General features: G+C 37.3%; 1 protein-coding gene across 1 annotated transcript in view; it reads right to left on the bottom strand.

Annotated features, from left to right (window-relative positions):
• Positions 1 to 8,228: 8,228 nt before the first annotated feature.
• The window catches only part of GABRG3 (gamma-aminobutyric acid type A receptor subunit gamma3), an 827,629-nt gene continuing 810,933 nt past the window's right edge, over positions 8,229 to 24,924 (bottom strand). The window contains exons 7-10 of the mRNA XM_069559185.1: positions 19,856 to 20,008; positions 14,441 to 14,637; positions 14,090 to 14,149; positions 8,229 to 8,804 (exon numbers count right to left, since the gene is read on the bottom strand). Of these exons, the coding sequence (XP_069415286.1) occupies positions 8,523 to 8,804; positions 14,090 to 14,149; positions 14,441 to 14,637; positions 19,856 to 20,008 (692 nt within the window). The 3' untranslated portion in view covers positions 8,229 to 8,522. The remainder of the gene's footprint in view (positions 8,805 to 14,089; positions 14,150 to 14,440; positions 14,638 to 19,855; positions 20,009 to 24,924) is intronic.

Here is a 24,924-nt window from a genome sequence, read left to right as displayed (position 1 = left end):
CTGTAGGTGAGGCCCTGGAGACTGGCACTTGCCTCCTTGTTTGGCTAGAGTGGGATTTCAAGCTCTCCATGGGCAGGGGTGGGTGTGTTGTTTGGGCTTGCAGGGGAGTCTCTGTTTCTGGGCTTCATCAAGAGTGGAGAATGGCACATACTTTGATCATAGGTCACAGGTCATTATAACCTCCCCCCTCTTTCTTAACATTTGCAGAATCTGCCTCTGGGTAGGGTTAGCAGAAGAGTGAGCCTCCAAGAGGGGCAGTTGATGTTATACTCCAGCCGGTGGGAAGGCCCCCCACCCATGTGGACCTGAAAGCCCATGCCTTTTCCCAGCCTCCTGTTTGGCCATTCAAAACAAGAAAGATACCTACTCTTGGCTCAAATATTTCTGACAACATGTGTATTTATTTGTATTAGAAGTACAAACATAGGAATCCAAATACAAATACAGAGGGCAGCCTAGCCCACCCCGAGCAGGGCACAGTGGGACCAGACTGGCGAAGCAAGGTATAGTGCCTCCCATGTCTCAGTGCTGCCCACGTTGCCAAGGCACGTAGGACACAAGTGTGCCCACTTTTCTCTAGGAAATCACGAGCCGCACAACTAGCAGGGAGTCACATCCTTGACAGAGAGGAGGAGGATGGCAGGACCTCGGACCTAGAGCCAGAGCCTTCAGGCCCTCATGGGATGACAGTAGAGCAGGGGCTGTTGGTGCCACTTGAAGGCAGGGACCCTGGTTTGGCCCTCAACTCACTTGCCTGGAAAGGGACCAGAGCACACATTTGGCCAGGGCAGGTCACCTCTCAGGACCAGGTCCCCACTGAGCCTCTGTACTGAGTGCTCAATGCAGATTCCAAGAAACCCTCAGATTCTGAAATCCTTCTCCTCTCTCCCACTTGGAGGAGATGAATTCACAGGCAGGAAGGATTCCCTCCAGGCAGAGAGCAGATATGCAAATCTTCTCTGCCTTTCTGCCTGGAGCATCTCCTAGGGCACCTGACGGTTTTCCTTTACACACGTGTCAAAAAGAGACGACTACACATTATGGTTAACTCTTACACATTGCACAGTTCACACTAAACCTGGTACTTTCTCACAATATACATGAAATCTGTGTCCTAAACAAGTGTTACAGAGGCTATTTGCCACCTATATCTTGAAGAACTACTTTTGCCTTATCAGTTAAAATAGACCAGTATGCACAAGTGACCAAGAAATAACTTAAGTGTGCCCTAGTGAAAATGTGATGGTCTACTCTCAGTAGAAGGCAGCCTCATTTGGACTTCAAAACAATTTCTGATCAGTTATTTAAGCTTGATTTTCTTTTTAAAGAAAAAATGTGGCCCCACATTTTCAGGAAATAAAAAGATAGTTCTCCTTTCTGTTTCTTTCTTTTTTTTCCATAAAAAGAAAAAGCTTGAGAAGCCTCCTTTTGATTTGTTTCAGCTATGTTTAGGGTGGTAGGTAGAGTAATACACACTCTCATAAGTTGTACTAGCTGTATCACTGTACATAAGGATATAAATACACACATCACTGCATGTAAACACAAGATGGCCCCTTACGCCTCACAAAACAATCCAGGTCTAATCCCTGAAAATTGTTGCTCTTTAAGAACTTTCCACAGAGAATTCATTCATGAGGAATGAATCTCTCACTTAGTTCAGGAGCTGCTTATAAGGAAACACGTGTCATGTAGTTGCACAAACATATGCTTGTAAACATTGTTCACTAGCACAAAAGTAGTCATTTTGAAGGTCAAGAATGATCGAAAGTTTCCTTTTAAATGTTTTCATAGAATAAGTCTAAACAGCTAATATAATAATAAATACTGTAAATTTCACTAATATGTTTTACATGTGTCTATTTCTATCCAAAAGTAAAAATCTCAAGATATATTAGAAAGAGTCAAAGGTTAGACCCAAATTATATAATAAGAAGCATATGGATTGTCTGTTGGGGCTAACAAAAATCTGAAGTGTATACAGAGGCATTCATTCTAGGGAAAAATGATAGATCGTTCTTAGCCAATTTAAATGTTAACTTTCTTGAAAAAGAATAAAAAACGTCAAGCACCATAAAAACAACAAAACCAAACCAAGACAATATAAGAAACAAAAACACAAACCCACAAGCCACCGAAAAACAGTTAGGTGGAATATTCTCCTAAGGAATAATTTCAAATTCTGATTGAGACGGGGTAGACAAACAGGACCTCTGTGGCAAAATACAGTTCTGGAAAGCACTTTTTTTAGGAAAGCAAATATTTGAACTGCGTATTTAATATTTAAACAAATCAAACTTTTTATTTTCTCTTTTTAAGTTCTAATTTTGTTTTAGTTTGGAAAATACGTTAAACTTTCACGTTGTATGACTAGTTAAGCACTAGGATGCGTGCATGCATGCTCAGCAGTGTCCGACTCTTTGTGACCCATGGATTGTAGCCCACCAGGCTCCTCTGTCCATGGAATTCTCCAGGCAAGAATACTGGAGTGGGTTGACATTTCCTATTCCAAGGGGATCTTCCTGATTCAGAGATCAAACCTGTGTCTTGTGTCTTCTGCACTGACAGGCAGATTCTTTACAACTGAGAAACCCAGGAAGCCCCAAAGCACTAGTAAGTGTGTGCGTGTGTGTGTGTGTGTGTTTGTGTTCAGTCATGTCTGACTCTTTGTGACTCATGAACTGTACCCCACCAGGTTCCTCTGTCCATGGAAATTTCCAGGCAAGAATACTGGAGTGGGTTGCTATTTCCTTCTCGAGAGGATCTTCCTGACCCCAGGGTCAAACTCATATCTCTTACATCTCCTGCATTGGCTGGCAGGTTCCTTACCACAAGCACCATCTCAGAAGCCAGCACTAGCGTGGAACCTGGAAAAGGATTCGTAGATGATGATGATAATGATGATGATGGTGGTGGAGGTGGAGGTGATGATGGTTATGATAGTGGTGATGATGATGATAATGACAATGCAGCATAATTTACTTCTTCTAAAATTCTATCATATTCAGCTGCCAACTTAAAAATTTGGTCAGTAAGTTAAATGAGCTTTCTGTCAATATATATCATTTAATTACATTGAAAGTCACTTCAGAATGAAGTTTTTCTGTTTTCTTTAAACTCTCTGTAGCTTCTAGGGTCACCCTGCCCTAACCAGTGCGTGAAATCAGGGAATGGGGCAGGTTAGCTGATTGGTGGATGCATTGACTGGCACTGCCACAGCTAGTTAGGGTGATGAGGTATTCTAATCTCAACAAAGTGACTGAAGTGCTGCTCTGTGTATTGAGTGGCTTTCACCTGTCAGTTGACAAAGCTGACACCCCAAATCCTTCCTTTTGTAAACAAATAGCCAATTAAAACAAAATCTGCTGTAATAAACAAGAACCAAATTAAAGGGCTCATCATTTGCTCCTGAAAATCAGTCTGGCATTGAGTTCTTCTGCTTTTTAATGGAAAATAGGAGCTTTAATACTTTTTGTGGAAAAGTGGTTATTGGGAAAAATAAGGAATCTCAAAGAACTAGAAAAGCAGAAAATACAACGGCCACCTTCTCAGTCTGGGGGATTTCATTATTGGCAATCAATCTTCACAGTACTTTCCAACCTGCACAGTTTAAGCTGTTCAGCAGTTAGAGAAGACCATCCTTCCCTGCAGAAACCACTATCATCCTCACATTGTAGAACAGTCCACTGGGCTGAGAAAATGTTATGTTGTGCTTATAAATGCAAAAAAAAAAAAACCAAAACAAAACAAAAAACCAACAAACAAAAAACAAAACCAAAAACCCAAGGTGGTAGAGGTAAGTGATGATCTGAATAATTCAAGCAAAACAACTTTACAGTTCCCTCTCATTAGCTGAATGGTACATTTAAATCTGTTGGTCTATGTGTGAGTGTACATGTGCATCGGGAGCATGCTCCTGTGTTTTACCTACCTAATTATTTTCTAGCTCATGTTCCTGTATAATACAATATTAAAAACTGGCTTAGTTAACTCAAAACATTGAAGACTTGTTAGTAAATGTACTACTTTCTTGGGACTGATATAAACCAGTCTAAACTTTGGTTTTTCTGTGAGCAGAGTAATGAGATTTAAGATGCTTCATTGATAACATTAAAAACCAAAGCATCATGTAACTAGACATTTTGAAAAGAAAGCAGGAAACATTCTCTTTTGATCTAAATAGAACTAGACTAGGTTTATCTCCTGGAGTTGCTAAATTTTAATCAGAATAAATTGTAAAAGAAGGAGTGGGAATGTCTAATGGCTGCTCTTCAAAGATTACCAGATATTTTATTTTAAAAGCCAAAGTTTTATTTTCCATAGATATGACTGGCCAAGTTGTTTACCTATTATCGCAACTCTTATCTCTGTCTTTTATGGTGTTTTATCCCCTTAATGATAGAAATATGTTTTTACCATAAAAGGTAAGTTAACAAAGAATTTGAGAAGGGGTGATTTAGCCTGAACTTTTATTTTTGGTTCTTTGGATATGATTATAGACTGTGGCAGTACTGTTAAGTTGCGTGAATCTGAAGGTTTTCTACAGGCAAATTTGAGGGGGAAAATGTACAGATTACACACTACCTCAGTTTTGGGAAATTTGAAGTGGACTTCAACAGAAAGTTTTGAGTTTTGTATTACAGTGTGTTTACCATCTGATTCTTTCTTTCTTATTTACAGACATCTTTCTGAATATTTTAAAATGTGATGGTGTTCTGAAGTCTAATAGAAAATATTTCAGTGTGCGTTTGCATCAGATTATCCTTATCTCATCATTCACATTTTGTCTTTTTTACAGAAATTGAGGATTAAATTTCATATATATATAAATTTCAGAACACTTCAGACAGTAGCAATATCATGGAGAGAATGAAAAATGTTTGTATTTTGAGAAAACTGATTTGGTATAGCAAGTATAATGGCATGGAGACTAGTTAGAGTCCTTCAAGTCTTCAAAGGAAATCACAGAAAGTTTTCAGTTATTGGCAGCCAAGATAAAAGCGATAAAAATGAGGTTTGTATTTGTTTTGAGTTTTAGCCCTTTTAATAAAGAATGCCCTGTTGTGGCAAGTATCCACCAATGCAAAATAGGGTTATCAATTACCACTCTTGCTTCCAGAGTGTGATATTTTGTGGAGGAACAAAAAAAAATCTGTCTACACATTTTACTACAGCAAGCTGTGACCAGGTAAAAAGACTTGGTGTGAAGGGTCTAAGTGAACACTCACATCCTATCACAAGCACTAATGTCACTGACTTTTAGATTGGCCCTGATTTCTCATATGTAGCCTGAAAATGCTTTGTCATAAAGGAAAGACATTTCTTCAATTAAAGAGTCCACAAAAATTGAGTTTTTAACTGATCTGATAATACAATTAAGGATAAAACTGTTGGTCACATAAAGAAATCTTGTCTTCACCATTCATAAATGATAAAATCTGGCAGGAAATGAAAAATCTAAATGATATATGTAATTTAAGATTTATGTGTTACTTTAAGGCATATGCTGGGTAAATTAGGGACAGTATTGACTGGGTCCAGAGTAAGTTATAGCTATATTGTCCTTCTCAGTCATGTATATGACAGTGTCTGTTCTGGCCTGTGGTATTCAGACTTTGCAGAAACTGAAACCTTCTAAGATCTGAAGATGCATTTTGCTCTAATTCCATTGATGTGTCATTTCTTTTTTCTCTGGCCAGCCTAGATGCAGCTTATTAGAGACAGCCACAGTTGTCAGTATGAGCTGTGGTGGTCAGAAATTTTTGTCAAACTGTGGAACAGTCATCTCCTTAATTTAGTGGTTCTAAAAGTGAGGAACACAGTAGCACTTTTGGAATACATGTCACTCAACTTCCCTACAGCTGCCATCTAGCCACCAAACATCACTCTCCATTCTACATGCAAAGCAATCTGGGTGGAGCTGTAAGGATGTAGTATCTGTGAACAGTCTTGTACAATGCTCACCATAAATACGCTACTAACCAAGCATACCGGTGAAAGAGAGTCCTTCAGTTAAAGAGTGATACATCCCCCTCACGCTATCCCAGTGCCCATCCTCTTCCTTCTTCCATAAAGTAAACTCATACCTACTTAAAAGCATGGCCCTGAGCTCTGCACCTGTGTGAGGTACATGCCAATTTCCCTTATTGCAGACTGAAATGGTTTATCTGCGGAGCTGGGATCAATATGGAGGACTTAAATGGGCAAGCTGCAGAGAAGCAGGCATTGGTGTGTTCTCAGGGAATGCTTTCGTTCTTCTTAGTAAGATCCCGTAGTGGGTAGATGTGCAGAAATCCAGTTTAGGCTCTGTGATCTGTTACACTGTCTTGAGATGAATGTTCTGTTTCATGGAAAAGGAACCATAAACTAGTGTGTTTAGATCAGCAGAATGACTGATACTGGGGGGAGAGATTGGTTGGATTCAGAAAACACAGATGATCCTATACTTATAATTTCATAAGAGTTGCCAATGATGCTCAATTATTGAATGGCCTTGAAACAAGAGGCCTCAGTAAAAAAATTCAAAGGTAAAGTTGGACTTCATATATGTGATAAAAATGCTTTTAGGCTGTTTTCCTCCCAAGAATTTTGCTGAAAAATTCAGCTCCTTCCAGAGCTTTTTTAAAAAAGAAATACTGAATTGAAATTTTCCTATTGCTACAAAGTTGAGAATTGTGTTTGAAGAAGAACGTTGGGATTCTCTCCCTGGGTGTTTAGTTCCTCTGGTGGGATGCAGTCAGGGCACCTCCAGAACCCCTCCCTGTTGTTGAGTGAGTGGGAGGTTGATGCCTGAGAGATAGGATGAGACTGCTAGTAGGCACAAGTCTCCAATAGCACAGAAATTTCTGTTGAGCTAATAGATTCAACCTGTTTCTCCGCAAATACTTACTGTTTTTCGTGTTTTAAATTGGACTTCCAAAATAAAAACCAATTGGTTTGTGGCCTGTGTAGTAAGTATCAAATCAAAAGGCATGGAAGGAGTTGACAGGAAGTAACTCAATGTCTCACATTATATAGACTTTTCCTTGAAAATTGGGTGATAAAGATCAACATATTTGCATTCACTTGATGTTCATAAAAATTGACTCATCTAATTTCAACTCTTCTGGTCTTTTCCACTCCCATGTCTTCTGCGTCTGGTCTGCATTCATCAAATTATATGAAAAAGCACTTTTATATACTTTTCCTGCATAATGTTTTACCTTTTCTCCTGAATAATAATAGTATGCATAATACATAATTAAAATAAAATTATATGGTTTCCATAAAACAAATTCAATTTTCTATGTGATAAAGATGAGAAGCAGAGTTAGTACCAAAAATTTAATAATGGCAAAGCATCTGTTAAACTAATGGTAGGACTTTTCTTTCCCCTATCTATGGTGGAAAGCTTCTGAAGAGTCTTGTGAAGTACATACTAGCATCCAGTTATAACAAAGAACTAACATCAATAAGCAAGTTTGCTTTGTGTTATAAAAATATCAAAACAGTAATAATTTCAAGGTTTCTTTTCCTTTAGAATCTTGCTACCTACCCTTATTCCAAAATATAAAATAATTTTTTCATCAAAATATATCATTGATGATAGCCATGACCCATTGTTTTGCATCTAAAATTGATTTGACTTGAAAGTTAATATTCACTAAGAAAAATTTGTACAAATTCTATCTATATTTCTTTCACACTCTGGAAAACAATTTCAAAACCAAAGCTTGTGAATGCTATGTACCTTTCTTTGCAAGGTAAAGAGAATCGTTGAACCTATAATAGAGTATACTCTGGGGTTGCCTCTTGGTCTAGTAAAACACAATTCTTAGGATAAAATGTTGAACTTATGATGTTCAGAGATAGTAAACATCTTTGAATTCAGCAACATGAGAATTCTGAAAATCAGACTGTTGCCTCAACTGAAAACTTATGGATGAAACAGATATAACCTTTCCAAACTTAGGGTGAGGTTATTAGATAAAAGCACACCCACCAGTGAAGGTGGTGACAGAGCAAAGAGGCCACAGAGGGAGGAAACTGGGTGGTAACTCACTGCAGTTCACTCTTGATCTCAGACTACCAGTGGCCTGAGTGTCAGGCAGCAGCAACCCTGCGCAACTGGGCGCCAGTGCCGCCGAGGGCCCAAGTAAAAACACAGAAAGGGTGGAGTCTGAGAGAGCTTCTCAGATATTTGCTTGTACGTTTCACAGATTTCTTCACAAAAGAAAATTGGGAACTGCTTCCAATATCCAAAACACATTTATAAATATCACCAAGCTACAGATTCAGCAAAGGATTAGCAAGAAGATCACTTTAACACTCAGTTAACTTGTGTGTGCACACACATGTATCTGTGGGTTTGAAATACGTAATAGACATATTTGCCACATACTCCTACACTGCTCCAAAGTAATGTATTTCAGATAAACTGAGATGCGTCTTTCCTTGCTACTCCAGTTAGTCACTACTGGTCTGGGGACGGTGAAAGTGTAGAGGGGAACCTAACGCTCTTCACTTATCACCTGGAAGAAGAGTTAGAGATAGAGGTATCCCACCCAATAAACCAAGTTGAAGAGCAGGAATGATGTAGGGAAAAAGACCCGTGAATATGAGTCCAGTTCCAAGATGTCTATGTGAATATGTCCTTTTCTCCAAGATCCTGATTTGCATTCTTCATAGCAGCAGAAGAAACTCTGACAGTCTTTGCCATCCAAACACTCATAGACACAGGTATCTTCTAATTCCTGCCAGTACGCAGAATTGTTTAGAGTAACTGTTACAGGTGGTGGTGGCCTCATGTCAAGGAGAGAATAGTTCTGCAGACAACAAGAACAACACAAAAATCATCATGAAATGCACCAAGGACAGCTCGAGATGAATCAAGCTATAAGCATAGATTACGGCTGTCCACAAATAATGGTGGCAATACTATGCCCCATGCCTGCTCCCCGATCCCTGCTATGGAGAGTTCAATCTTAGCAAATCTAATGGAAAAACAAAAAACTAGAGTTCAGTTTTCCAAATTTGTGTTTCTCAGATTACCGATAAGGGAGATTCAGGATTTTTTCAAATGTGTACTAGACATTTCAAGTCCCTGTTCTGCCTACTTCTCTGCTGATTTGGAGTATATATGCACACACATTATATACAATCCTTCAAATGTTAAACCAATACTTATCAACTTGCGGAGAAATAAATTTCTTTTCTTTCTAATTAGCAAACAGTAAAAAAGCTATGGTGTGTAGGAACGATAAGAGAGAATCTTCTTGTTCCATGTAATTCAGGTTAAAAAATGAGCTTTCAGTGTGTGAACACCAGACATTGCTTGTCATCTCTTAACAGTCAAAAATTGTATACAATTGGAATGTTTTGTTTTCTACTTCACAAGCTCTCTTCCTGATGTGGAGGAGTCAATATTTGGGCAGATGAGGCGAGGGGACGACTTATAGTCACTCATAAATGAGAGGAATCATTCTTAACCTTGAGTAATGGCTTCAAATAGACTTGTCAATTCTTCAGGCAGTTGAAGAACTCTCCTATACAACTAGAACTGTGTACTAAATTGAAGTTTTTAGAGAGGATCAGTTCAGTTCAATTCAGTCACTCAATCACTCAGTCATGTCTGACTCTTGCAACCCCATGGACTGCAGAACACCAGGCTTCCCTGTCCATTTAGAGAGGACAAATTTCTAAGTTTGACTGAATAATGTATGAAAACTAAAAACCATAGTTGTCTTTCTGTTCCAATTTCATTTATGCTGCAGGAACTGAGGATCTGAGGTGTGAAAGGAAACAGTCTGTGTCAGTGGAGGCTGAAATCAAGGGAGACGGAGGCACACAAGCCCTTTGCGTAATGCTGCAAGAGAGGCCTTTCACAATTCATCATGAATATGATATATATATTATATATTATTATTACATATATTTTATTAATACATATATTATGTAATATACATAAAATAATATCATATATATTATATATATACATATACAATATTATATATTGTATAGACAATTTATAATAGTGTAACATAGTAATTATAATTAGTAGTATAGTATACAATATATTATATTGTATACTATACTGTCTATAGGTATATTATATAATATACAACAATTAATTAGAATTAATTTATTAATTACAATATTGTAATACTGTGATATTATTGCAATATTGTAATATTATGGTATATTGTAATATATTATTGTATAATATATTATTGTATATATTATTGCAATATATACAATAGTGTATATGTATATAATACATATAATTGTATATAATATAATACATGATATATGATATATAATATATCAATATATATCAATATATAACATACATATATAATATATTATAGTATAGTATTATAAATACAGTGCTAATAATATAATATAATACAAAATATAATGACCAGAAATAATAAATATATCATATAATAATAAATATATTATATATAATACTGTATATATTATTGTATATTATATAATTATATTATATGATAAATATTATATTATAATATATACTATATGCATTATATATTTACTGTATATACATATATACTTGTATATATGTATACAATATATATACATGTATATATGAAAACAATATATATACATGTATATATGTATAATATATATAATACTGTATTATTATAATATATATTATATAATCTGTATCAGATAATATAGATAATATATATAATCTATTATATTAAAAATATAATATGTATAATTATATAATATATGATATTATTATATATTAATTATATTATATATATTATATATTTTATTAATATATATTTATTTATATTAATTAATATATATTATATATTCTTGTATATATTTATATAAAACCAAAACCCATAAATACAAGGAAATGTGCACCTTTTTCCTTCTACTCTGGATATCACACTGATTGGATATTTTTCTAGCTCTGTGGTAGAGCATTCAGTGTCACTACTGGTAGCCTTTGGGGCATCCTTTTAATTGGGAAATGTCTGTGTGAGGACTAAACTAAGTCAAGATGCTCTGGGCCAACAGCCAGTCAGGGAGCCATGATGCAGCTGCCTACTTTCTTCTACAATTCTAGGCAATCGGAAGAAATAAATACCTTGGTGTCCCTCTGGTTCTAGTGTAGGTGCATGTTCTCCAGGTTAATTGTTCTTAAACCTGAGTGGGTGTAAATTTTACCTGGAAGTTTGCTGAGAAAAGCAAATTTCTGACTCGACTCTGGTGCATTTGAGGAATTTTTTTTTAATAATCTCCAATTAGAAAAATCCACTTTTATTAAATAATAATTGTACATGTGTTTTGACAGTGTTCAGCCAGATTTTCATCCTTTTATTTCTTCAACCTTTTTACCTGTATAGTGTCACACAAAGATGTCCAGCCATTACAAGCAGGCAGGGCCAACATGAAGAGCTGTCTCAAAATGGGCATCAGAAATCTCTGCAGGGATGGAGACAGCTCACTAGAGATTAAAAGGATGCCCAATGAGGTAACAGGCTAAAAAGCATATGATTTCTGGGACAAGAGAACTATATACCTCACTTCGTCATTTAGAGAACTAAAATCTATGATCACTGAAACAAATAATAAGAGATCTCTACTTATATCTTTATAGCTCACTGTTGTAAAATGACATATTATAATATTGAAATAAAACCTATAATGTTAAGAACTGTAAATAGCCATATGTTAAATTAAGTACTTCTTTAAATTCAGTCCCCCCATTTGTTAAGATAATTTCAACTATGCCCCAAATAGAGATTTTAATTAATGGATCTCCAGGGTCATCTTCAGCCCAGCTAGTCCCTGCCTGACTCACTCCTGTTTTGCTTCTTTGTAAATGCAGTTCCTTGACTTCCTCAGAACCACTGCGCTTCCCGGGCAGCAAGTGCTACTGCATACTCACAGTGGACTAGCCTTGCATTTTATGGGTTAGGGAACTCAGGCACAGAACAGTTTGGACAACTTGTCCCAAAGCAACATATGACCCTCAGGGGCCCAGCTCCTGCCCCTGGTTACTGAGAGGCTGTTCATCTCTGCTTTTCCTTTTTGAGGAGAGTGGCCCCTTAACTAACCTAACACTAAGATATTTCAGAATAGAACTGAAGACATTATCATCCAACAGTTGAAAAACTCCATTTTTTGGTTTTTTTTTTTTTTTTTTTGGTCTTCTGAACTCCTGTTGAAGACTTTCTGATGATGTCTTGCTAGCTGGCCTGGAGCCCTTTCTGTGAATTGTTTTTGTATGTACTTTCTTTAGGGTCATTACATTTTCCAGCTTAAAAATTTCTAGTTTTGTGGCTATTGTTTTTCTCTATGTTAAAACATTCTTTATTACTTTTGACTGTATCATTTCTATACCAAAGATGTCAATATTTCTTCCTCCACTCTTAGCCCCCTGGTTGTGTGTGATAATGTATTTTCTGGGCCTCAGACTATTTGTTCTGACTTGTCTCTGTTATTTAGCATCCCCTACTTCCACCCCTTCCCATTACCTTTCAGTCTGTTTCTATTTGGCAGCATTTGCTGGCAAAATCTACGTCCACTATAGCTTCCCACAGCTAGAAAAATGGCTTCACTTCTGTCAGAACTATAATGATACATACTTGCAAAGCATAGATAATTATACAATCTCCTGATGAAATTGACGGAAATGAACTGGACATAAGATGCTAATTAGGAGCTAGAAAACCATCTATCGTGTATGGGTGGGCATAAAACATTCAGTGCAATTTGTGACTTCTTATGTACAAAGGAATAAAAATAAAGTAAAAGTTGTCATGTGGTAAAAGTGGCAGTTCACAATCAGTGATTTAAAGACATGTTTTCCAGTTTTTCAATAGAGTCTTACATTAAGCTATATACACTAAAAATTTGGGTAACACTAATAATTAAATATAACAATTTTTTAAATTGTGAAGGTTCAGTCAATACTTATAGGAGTTTACTTTTCCACATCTCAGTGTCCTTGTCAGTAGAGTGGGTTTTTGTGAAGATAGAATGAGTTGATACATGAAACTACTTAGAATATGTTGTCAAACAGAGTTAGCACTAAAAGAAAATCAAAAAAAAAAAAAAAAGAAAAGAAAATCAGGGAGAGCTATGTCATTCTGAAGATAGGAAAGGACTTCCAAGAAGGACACAAGAGGCAGACACCACAAAGGGAAATGCTGATAGATTTGACAATAGGAGATTGAAGACACTGCACGTGGAAAAAAGCACGAGAAATTGCAGTGAAAGCATTACTAATGAAATCTGGAATAAAAACTACATACAAAACCAGATTAATATCCCTAATATATTCTACATGTGATTATATAAATTTTACATTGTATAAATGCAATAAATATAACTGGCAGATAGCATGGTACTTTAAAAAACTTAAAGGATAAAAATGTTATCAAAATTGTATAAAAAATTATATAAAAATTAATGGACAGAAAAAGCAATTCACAGGAACATGTGAAATCAAAAACAAGTAAAAAATATATTAAGCTTTATCAATAATCAAAGCAATGCCAACAGGAATAGTTTGTAGGAGTTGTTTATATATTCAACTATCCAACTAAATGCAGGGAGAGCAGTGAGTGACTCACACTGCTAACAAAACTGGTGAAATGTGATTTGGAAAAAAAACCATGCAATTCTTTGGCCCAGGCATTCTGTTTCTAGGAATTAATACTAAGGAAACAGTCACAAGTATGTACAAAACTGTAGTGACAAAAATATGTTTAAAAGTGAAAAGTTGTGGATTAGCCCAGTGTCCATCATCTGTGCATGCATCGATCATGAACATATGATACAATCATCAAAATGATCCTACAAATTAATATTTTGACCAAGAAGTGTATTCAGAACATAATTCTGAATTACAGAAATATGTATGCTATACACTAATCCCTGAGTAGAAGTGATTTTTTTCCCTTTATTTTCCAAATTTTCTAAGTTGAACATTTCTTTGTAAATACATTTTTTGGGGAATACATGCATTACTCTTTGGTCTTCAATAGATGCATCTGTAAACAATAATATTTTTCAATTATAGTTTACACAAAGTTCTCAGAAATATTTACACTTGCAATGTTATACGTACAGACGGGGCTTGTAGGCTTATCCTTTCATGAATCCATCTCGAGGAATCTGCATGTAGTAACTACAAGAAAAGCAGAAAAAGCCATTGAAAACTGCCATGGAATCTGTATTATAGAACACTCTGATAAAGAATAATCTTTAAGGTGTGATTACATCAATCCATGACACTGGTAGGTGAGACTGAAGACTGCTTGACAGTCACATTCATATCTTCTGCATACCTATCTTGTTTTTTAAAAGTCTTCTTAAATTAACTATGTATATCATGTATAAAATCCTTATGAATAAGAACCATTTACCTAAAAATATTCTTCTACTACCTTCTGAGAAAATCTTTGCTACCGGAACTCACCGATGTTTTTTTCTTAGTGGTAGGTGGTTTTCTACAACTTGAATAGTAGTTGAGGGTAGCGTACTCCATCAGAGCAGCAAAGACAAATAAGAAGCACACAGTCACGAAAAGGTCCATGGCAGTCACGTAGGAAACGCGGGGCAAGGACTTCCTGGCTATGGTGCTGAGCGTGGTCATGGTCAGCACCGTGGTGATGCCTGCACAGGGGACACATACCAAGTCGTCAGAGAAGCCGAACAGAATCCCTCCATTCCGCACGGTGGTTTATTTTTATGCGAATCCTCCTTGACGTTGCGTAAACGTAATAATACTTTTAATTGTAATGTATATATAATATTATAAGCAACATTTCCACAAGATGTTTTATTATAGTCTTCACAATAACATTAAAATATATGAATTAAGTTGATATCATCCCATTTATTCAGTAATTTTTGTATTGTTTGACATTTTGTCTTTTAAATATATTTTTAATGAAAGCGAGATTTGCAGTCCTCTATGCTTTGCTCCTCCTCTCACACTTCTCTTCTGCCCAGGTAAACTATTTCCTGTCTTACTTCTCCTTCTGTATGCAATTTGTAAACTCGCTTTTTTTGAAGACTCAGCAGAAACACCACTTTTCTGAGGCAAATCACTTTATAGCACTCCGGGCAGAGCTGATGATACACACATCTTCACTATTCTTATACATTCTATGTGCCTCATTTTTTGCATGATCACAGAGAATTGCTTATGTCTTTGTGGTCTGTCTCCCTGCATAAAATGTGCAATCTTTAAAAGCAAAACTGTATCTTGCTCATCCTTTCTTGCCCATTACATAGCACCATGTCTAGCATTACAACTATTTCAATAAATGCTTTTTGTGAGTGCATTGATTCATTGGTTAATTAGTTAACTAATCACAGTATTAATCTGAATTTATTTCATATATGTTGGCCAACACTAAAGATTTAATCAAAGACTGTGGAGCAAATTTAAGAGATGTATATGTGATAGAAAGATCAGGTAGACATGACAGATGAATGCACATTAGTTCCCATCTTTGCACAAGCATCAGAGCTCCTGTTTAGTGCCTCCCTGGTCTGTCAATCAGCAAGAAATTGTAGAATAAATCAAATAGAACAGCATGAACAGCATGGTCAGGTGTGCAGGATATTGAACTAGAAGTCAAAGCCTTCAGCCTTGCTCTTGGCTTTCTCAATATTTGGTTAGATAAAGCCACTTACTCTCTTTGAATCAGTTTCTTTAATCAATACAGTGAAAACAGAATGTCAGGCTCTCTTTATTGTAGGTGGGAAAGTTGTGATACATTTTGTAAAAATGCATTGTAAATTTGAAAAGTGTACACTGATGGTGGGTAAATTTTTATGAAAAATATAGATTTTGTAATAAATATTCAATTTAACATTTTCAAAAATGTGGTGACCATGCTATGTCTAAAGAATTTGTAGGTGGCTCAGATGGTAAGGTGTCTGCCCGCAATGCGGGAGACCCGGGTTTGATCCCTGGGTTGGGAAGATCTCCTGGAAAAGGAAACGGCAGCCCACTCCAGTATTCTTGCCTGGAAAATCCCACGAACAGAGGACACTGGTAGTCTACAGTCCACAGGGTCACAACAGTCGGACACAACTGAGCAACTTTACTTTCACTTTCATTTTCAAGAAAATTGCATATTTTTACTAAATTTCTTCAAAAAATTTTAAAGTTGATTCTTTTTCTCTTTTCATTTTGGAGTACCAGTTGAAGTTGTGTTATACATCTCTATATTGTCCCACAGATCACTGAGGGTCGGTTCAGTTTACTTCACTTCAGTTCAGTCACGGTCGCGTCCGACTCTTTGCAACCCCATGAACGCCAGGCCTCTCTGTCCATCACCAACTCCTGGAGTTCACTCAAACCCATGTCCATCGAGTAGGTGATGCCATCCAACCATCTCATCCTTTGTCGTTCCCTTCTCCTCCTGCCCTCAATCTTTCCCAACATCAGGGTCTTTTCAAATGAGTCAGCTCTTTGCATCAGGTGGCCAAAGTATTGGAGTTTCAGCCTCAACATCAGTCCTTCCAATGAATACCCAGGAATGATCTCCTTTAGGATGAACTGGATGGATCTCCTTGCAGTCCAAGGGACTCTCAAGAGTCCTCTCCAACACCATAGTTCAAAAGTATCAGTTCTTCAGTGCTCAGCTTTCTTTATAGTCCAACTCTCACATCCATGCATGACCAGTGGAAAAACCATAGCTTTGACTAGATGGACCTTTGTTGACAAAGTAATGTCTCTGCTTTTTAATATGCTATCGAGTTTGGTCATAACTTTCCTTCCAAGGAGTAAACGTTTTTAAATTTCATGGCTGCAATCACCATCTGCGGTGATTTTGGAGCCCAGAAAAATAAAGTCAGCCACTGTTTCCACTGTTTCCCCATCTATTGCCATGAAGTGAAGGGACCAGATGCCATCATCTTAGTTTTCTGCATGTTGATTCTTTTTAATCATTTTTAAATTCACATCTTCTTCTAATTAATAAATTTTATGTAATGATCAATTGTGCATGATCTCTCCCCTCCCTGGCATCTTCAATCTGCTCTTAAGCTCATTTAGTGATTATTTTCAATTTGACTATTGTACATTTTATTCCCTGGTGGCTCAGACGGTAAAGCGTCTGCCTACAATGCGGGAGATCCGGGTTCGATCCCTGGGTTGGGAAGATCCCCTGGAGAAGGAAATGGCAATCCACTCCAGCGCTATTGCCTGGAAAATCCCACGGACAGAGGAGCTTGGTAGGCTACAGTCCATGGGGTCGCAAAGAGTCGGACATGACTGAGTGACTTCACTCACTCACATTTTATTCTAGAGCTTCATTTTTAAGAAATGTATTTGTTGATATTATCCATCTTGTCATTCACTAACATTGTATTTTCTTTTTAATCCTTGAACACTCTTATAATAGCTGCTTTAAAACCCATATCTGCTGATTCAACATCAGAGTTGCATTTTAATGTTGACTTTTTTTCTTGATCATGGATCACAATTCTCTGCTTCTTAGAAAGTCTAGTAATTTTTTACTGTATATACAATATTGTAGATGATACATGATGGACTATGTAATTGTTTTAAAAGAACGTTGAATTCTTCCCTATAATAAATAGTTGATTTACTGGTGGTTTTGCTTGATTTGTCATGGCATGATTTGTTTCATTTAAAGGAAGTCTAGAGTATTCCTTTATTAAGCAGGGCCCTTCAGATATCTCAATTAAATTTGCCAGTGTTGAGATTTCTCCACTCTTCTGGTCAGCAAATCTATTATCTGAAAGAATGGTATATTTCTAGTATCTCTGTCCTCTTGACACCATGCTGGCTACTCTTTGATAGGACTTGCATAGTTTCAAGTTGTGCAGAAATATTACTCTGTTTTGAAGCTGATCTTTAAAGTTATACTCACTATGACCTCTGAATTTGTCATTGTGAGGTTATAACCTCAAGAATAGTTGCTAAATTTATATTATGCGTTCATCAGCTGATTTATCACATACTTTCTATAAGAATGCAAAGCCAATATTGGGCAGAGGGTCAGTTCAGTTCAGTTCACTCAGTAGTGTCCAACTCTTTACAGCCCCATGGACTGCAGCACGCCAGGCCTCCTTGTCCATCACCAATTTCCAGATCTTTCTCAAACTCATGCCCATTGAGTTGGTGATTCCATCCATCCATCTCATCCTCTGTCATCCCCTTCTCCTCCTGCCTTCAATCTTTCCCAGCATCAGGGTCTTTTCCAGTGAGTCAGCTCTTTGCATCAGGTGGCCAGAGTAGGAGCTTCAGCTTCAGCATCAGTCCTTCCAATGAATATTCAGGACTGATTTCCTTTAGGATTGACTGGTTTGGTCTTGCAGTCCAAGGGACTCTCAAGAGTCTTCTCCAACACCACAGTTCAAAAGCATAAATTTCCTGGAGCTCAACTTTCTTTTTGGTCCAACTCTCACGTCCATACATGACTTCTGGAAAAACTATAGCTTTGACTAGACGGACTTTTGTTGGCTAAGTAATGTCTCTGCTTTTTAATATGCTGTCTCAGTTGTTCATAGCTTTTCTTCCAAGGATAAAGTGTCTTTTAATTTCATGGCTGCAGTTACCATCTGTAGTGATTTTGGAGCCCAAGAAAAGAAAGTCTATCACCGTTTCCATTGTTTCCCCATCTATTTGCAATGAAGTGATGGGACCCAGTACCATGATCTTCTTTTTTTGAATGTTGCATTTTAACCCAGCTTTTTCACTTTCCTCTTCCACTTTCATCAAGAGGCTCTTTAGTTCCTCTTTGCTTTCTGTCATAAGGGTGGTGTTATCTGCATATCTGAGGCTATTGATGTTTCTCCTCCCAATCTTGATCCCAGCTTGTGCTTCATCCAGCCTGGCATTTCTCATGATGTACTCTGCATAGAAGTTGAATAAGCAAGGTGACAATATACAGCCTTGACATACTCTTTTCCCAATTTGCAATCAGTCCTTTGTTCCATGTCCGGTTCTAACTGTTTCTTCTTGAACTGCATACAGATTTCTCAGGAGGCAGGTAAGGTGGTCTGGTAGTCTCATCTCTTTAAGAATTTTCCACAGGACAGAGGATATTAAAGGCTAATTTACCTTATTCAAAAATTACTGTTCTGTTAAACAAACAAGAATTAAAAAACCAACAGAAGCGGTGCAATGTAATATACAATATTTTGCAGTTTTTTAATATTGAGGTAGCTTGGTTTCCAAAGAAATTGTGAGAGTGCTGGTGGAAAGAACTATATATCACACATTATTAACAAATAAAAATATAGAAAGTTAGGCAAAATTTCTACCATAAAGAAAACTGATATAAAACATGCACTGCAGTTCTAAAACCACTGAAATTTAATGTTTTATTAAGAGAACTTTGGGTACCAGAGAAAAATTTATGAAAAGACTTTGAGCTTTAATGCATAAATTATAGCTGAAAAGAATAATCATTTTCTTGTTTGCTGGTAAATTTGCTCTAAATAAGCAGCACTTCTTTTATTGAAAGATTGTTTTACTGATTTGGTCATCAATCCTTCTATTTCCATACACTGTTCTATTTCCATTCACTGACATAATGAGACTTTTGAGTGTGGCAGTTTCCAGAACATGACTACATTTTTAATGACATCATCTGTAAAGCACAGTTCAGAATGATGCAATTAATTTATTCTGAGTACCTAACCTCACCTTAAGTGGCACACAGGGAATTCTATTGTCAGGAAGAAAAATCTAACTCATCTACTTAAAAATAAATACAATTATCAAGTAGCCCTCAAATTAGATCAGTTACATTTGAACTGGGTCTTTTTCATTGAAAGTATTTTTATGAATATAGTTATATTTTAAAATTACACAAAATGGTAGGAGACTTTTTTTGAAACTCACCTAATGCTGTTCTTGCTGGTGTAGCATCTTTTTTGATCCAGAATGATACCCAGGATAAAACCACAGTCAGTATACAAGGAATATATGTTTGAATAGTGAAGTATCCCATTCTTCTACTCAATTCAAAATATATAGTCATGACAACATAGTCACCTGTAATGAAGTATTGCCAAAATTAACACAACTTTCTTGTGTTAAAATAATTCAAGTAAATAATTTATAACTTATTTTGTTAAATGAATGACTTGATAAAAGTATTCAAGTACGGCATTTATCAAATTGGGGAAAGAGTCAGAATTCTGCTGCTCTGAAATTTAATTTTTATTATATCCATGGCTGTGTGAAGTATTTTACTATAAAAGACACAAAAAGATACGTATTACTTGATATGTGTGATAGACATGCACATTTATTCTATGCCATTATTCTACACCATTTATTCAGGCCATTACTCAATGAGCTATTATCACTTCTGTCTAGCTGTATGTTACATGTTTAAAACCAAGGATAAGAAAAAACTCATCCCCCAAGTAACTCCATCCTCAGTTTGCTTTTTCAATAGGAATAGACCTATACATAAACTTTTATATCTAAACTTTGGCAACAAATTTATATTTACATTTTTGTAGTATGAATTTAAGCTTATCAATCACTTACTATAATGTTTTACATAATATTTTAATATTTATCTTATCCTTTCATAATTACTCAGAAAACAAACAGAAGAAATCATTTTATGGATACTACTTCCTCTTTACTAATGCAAAGCCACACATAGAAGAGTTGGGATTAATAGAGATGTTACTGGAAATCTCATAAGAGTCCATGAGGGATTGTGAGGGTGTGCATGCCTAATACATTGTTTATTTTATTCCAAAGTCACCTCTACCCATGTCTTTTCTAGGTGATCTTCTGCAGAACTGTGTCTCTCCCCTTCCTCCAGTTTGACCTCCATCCTTCAACCTACTGGATTCAATCATCTGGCACCTGAAATTCACAATGACTAGAAATAAGCTGTTCTCTCTATCACACCAATACCTTCTCTTAGTTTAGGGCCTCCTTTCATTTATCCAAGGTGGGAACCTAGACAACCATTTCTGATTCATTTTCTCTTCTTCAACTTCTATATTTCCCCCAATTCCTCTTCCTACCTGGCCCGTGTACTATTTACCAAAGCCCCTGGCTTGTCTCATAACAACCTTCAGTACTCTGGATCATTCTGCATCCTGTCACCATAAGGATCTTTCCAGAACACAGCATCTTGTTTCTCCTGTACAACTGTCAAAACTTTATAATGGAGAGAACAAGATGGTGGAGGGGTAGGTGGACATGGAGTGCATGAATACATTAGGAATACACCTTCAGACACAGAAGCGCTTGTAGAACACCGGTTGAGAGTGGGCAGGAGCTCCTGACCATTGGAAAATAATATATAGAACCACATAAAACTCAGTAGAATGAAGGAAGTAGGGAGAAAAAGAAGCGTTAGTAGCACTGGACCTGCCCCTGGCAGGTGGGGGAACTGAGTAGGGGTTCGACCTCCACACTGGGGCAATTGTTTGGGACAGAGGAGATATAGTTGAGGCTGAGAGTGAAGCAGCTGATCTGCGACAGTCTAAATTGAGTGAGAATCACACAGACAATCCTTGCCACAGCCATATATACCCCAGTCGAGGACGTGGGTCCCTTACAAGGCATAGCAGCTGGGAGGTGGAGTGCAGGGATTGTGGAGGAATCCAGGGTGAGGTCTGCTGTTGATGGTGGGGAGATGGGTGGAGGGGACATGCGGGAAGAGATTGTGGCAGGAAATGCCTGTGGAGGAAAGCCAGGCTGCCTTGGAGGCAAGGCTGAGTCTGTAGGAGTGGGGCCATCACTTTAGCCTCTCTCTCCCACAGGCCAGCACCGGCAGCTGAACAACAGAGAGACTGGCCCTTCGAGCACCTGACAGCGCTGAGCAACAGAGAAGGACCCAAGTCAGGGGAGCCCTCTAAAGGCCTGAATGGGTGGGGCAATGGAGGAGGACTAGCTGAAGATCACCAGCTACCAGAGGCTAGAAGAAGACTCTGATAGGGCCATAGCTCCTGTGTTGAAGCCATCTGTGTCCCTGCACACTTGGTGCTGCTGTGCCTTCATGCTCAGTCCTCACTGGGGCAGAGCTGCCACAGACTAGAAAAAGCCCTAATAACACCATGTCTCCTGTGACAATAGACATTAGTGCTCCTGCATAGCCACCATTGCCAGGGTCCCTGTGATCCAAGCAACCGCACCACCTCCATGCATGATCCCTACTGGGAAAGAACTGCCAGAAGCTAGAAAGCATCCTGCATCTATGCAAACGAGGTCACTTTGGTCATGTCCAACTCTTTAAGACCCCGTGGACTGTGGTCTGCAGGCTTTTCTGCCCAGGAGATTCTCCTGGCAGGAATACTGGAGTGGGTTGCCATACCCTTCTAGAGCATGATATTTCCTGCTGCCAGCTCCTTTGAGAACCTGGTGCTGCCAGGGCCCCTGTGAACTAAGCAGCTGTGCCACCTCCACAGTTGGCCCTCACTGGCACAGAACCAAGTACTCCAGGGCAGCCTCAGGAGCAAACCCTTCTTGATGACCCACATCCAAAGGTAGAGGTAAAGCTACAGTTGAAACCCAGGGGCAGTGTGGCTAGGGAAGAAGACCCCAAACCTTCCCACCCACTGTACAAACTAGATTAGATCCACACAATCAACTAGGAAGACTGTGTTTATGGAATATGTAAAAGGACAATGAGAGTTCTCACAAAGGAAAATGCACTAGTTCTGACACCTGTGGACGTTGAAGGCAAGAACACACAGGAATAGTACCAGATTAGAGTCTGAGCAGATCTCACAGCAGGTCCAGACACCAGCCCAGTATTGAAGGGCATCCTAGGGAGGTGAGGTGAACTGTGACTCCCAGTGAGGGAATGGATGCTGACAGCAGAGACTCAAGAAAAACATTTCTTATATTTTGACTTGTTCTGTAGTTGCTTCTGGATGTTCCCCCACCCCCTTTTCACTCTGTTGTTGTAGTTGATGATTTTTTACTAGTACTATTAAATCTATTTAAACTTTAGAGAATTTTTTAAAATCACACTTTTTATTTCTGTTATATACTGCCTCTGCATTGGCCTTTTGCAGTTCTGTGGGGTTTTCCTGTGGGGTTTTCATTTTTTTTTTTAACTTTTTGTTCTCTTTTTTATAAAAATTTAAAAATTTATTGTTAGTTTTTTCTACATTTATTCCTTGGTTTGCTTTTCCTACTGTTTTTTTCCCATTGTAGTTAATCTTTACTGTATAAAAATCTTCTTTATCTACTTCTGCTTAACTTTGCATTTATATTTTCGTTTCTTTTTCTCACCATATTTGTCAGTTTGTTTTGTTTTTATTGTTTTATTACCCAGTTGGCACCTTGCTTTAGTTCTGTTTTCCAGTTTGCACTTGAGTTAGTTTTATTCTTAATTGGTGGATATCATTTTTGATTTCCTTTGTTTGCAAGGTCAATCTACTATACTTTATTTATTTATCTTTTTTGGACTTTTGGTTTTGCTTATGGGTGTGTATACATATATGTGTGTATATTCCATTATTTTAGTTATTAGTTACCTGATTTTGTAATTGCCATTTATCTGGGATGCATCTTTTGTTTCTCACTTTTGTGTGTTTGTTTTAATATCATTTAATGCCCTAACAAACCACCTGTGGAATCTCTGTTCCTGGCCGGAGCCGAGGCCCTGAGACTTTGGTGTGGGTGTGCTGACTCCAAGTCCCTAGATTACCAGAGAACTCCTAACCCTAGGGAATATCAAATAGTGAGAACACCCACAAAGGCAACCATTTGTGTGCAAGACCTGGCACCACCCAACTGCCAGTAGCACCCTGTGCAGGATGCCTCATTCAAACAACAAACAAGACAAAAATACAAACCCAATCATCAGCAGACAGGATTATCGCCTCACTCAGTCATGCCCATCAGAGGGGAAAAAACTCACCTCCTCCAACAGGAACACAAGCACAAGTCACAGCCTACCTGAAACTTACATAAACCACTGGACCAACCTGATGAGGGCAGGAACCAAAAGGAAGAAAGAATTCAACATCAAAGCCTGGGAAAAGGAGGCCTCAAACACAATAAGTTAAAAATAAATAAATAAATAATGAAAAAGTAGAGAAATAATGTGCAAATGAAGGAATAATCTAGAAACATGCAAGTTCAAATAAATAAAGAGGAAATAGGCAGACTACCTGAAAAAGAATTCAGAATAATCATAGTAAAGATGATCCAAAACCTCAAAAAATAAAATGGAGAAAATGCAAGTATCAATTAACAAAGACCTATTAAATTAAAGAATAAACATACGGAGACAAACAGCACAATTACTGAAATAAAAAATACTCCTGAAGGAATAACTAGCAGAATACCTGAGGCAGAAGAATAGAAAAGTGAGCTGGATGATAGAATGGTGAAAATAACCGCTGAAGAGCAGAATAAAGTAAAAAGAATGAAAAGAACTGAGGATAGTCTCAGAGACCTCTGGGAGAATATTAAATGCATCAGCAATCGAATTATAGGGATCCCAGTAGAAGAAGAGACAAGGAAAGGGTATGAGAAAATTTTTGAAGAGATTATAGTTGAAAATTTCCCCAAATTGGGAAAGGAAATAGTCAATCAAGCCCAAGGAGCATAAAGTATTCCATACAGGATAAACCCAAAGAGAAACACACCAAGACACATACTAATACAACTAACAAAAATTAAACAGAAAGAAAGAATACTAAAAGCAACAAGAGAAAAACAACAAGTAACATACATAGGAAACCCCATACATTTAACAGCTAATCTGTTGGCAGAAACTCTTCAGGCCAGAAGGGAATGTCAGGATATATTTAAAGTACTGAATGGGAAAAAAATCTGTAACCAAGATTATTCTACCTGGTAAGAAGCTCATTCAAAATTGATGAAGAAATCAAAAGCTTTACAGACAAGAAAAAGTTAAGGGAATTTAATACCACAAAATGAGCTTTACGACAAATGTTAAAGGGACTTATATAGTCAGA

Source organism: Ovis canadensis, chromosome 18, assembly GCF_042477335.2.
Source record: "Ovis canadensis isolate MfBH-ARS-UI-01 breed Bighorn chromosome 18, ARS-UI_OviCan_v2, whole genome shotgun sequence".
NCBI classification, from domain to species: Eukaryota; Metazoa; Chordata; class Mammalia; order Artiodactyla; family Bovidae; genus Ovis; species Ovis canadensis.
This window is presented reverse-complemented; position numbering and strand designations above follow the sequence as displayed.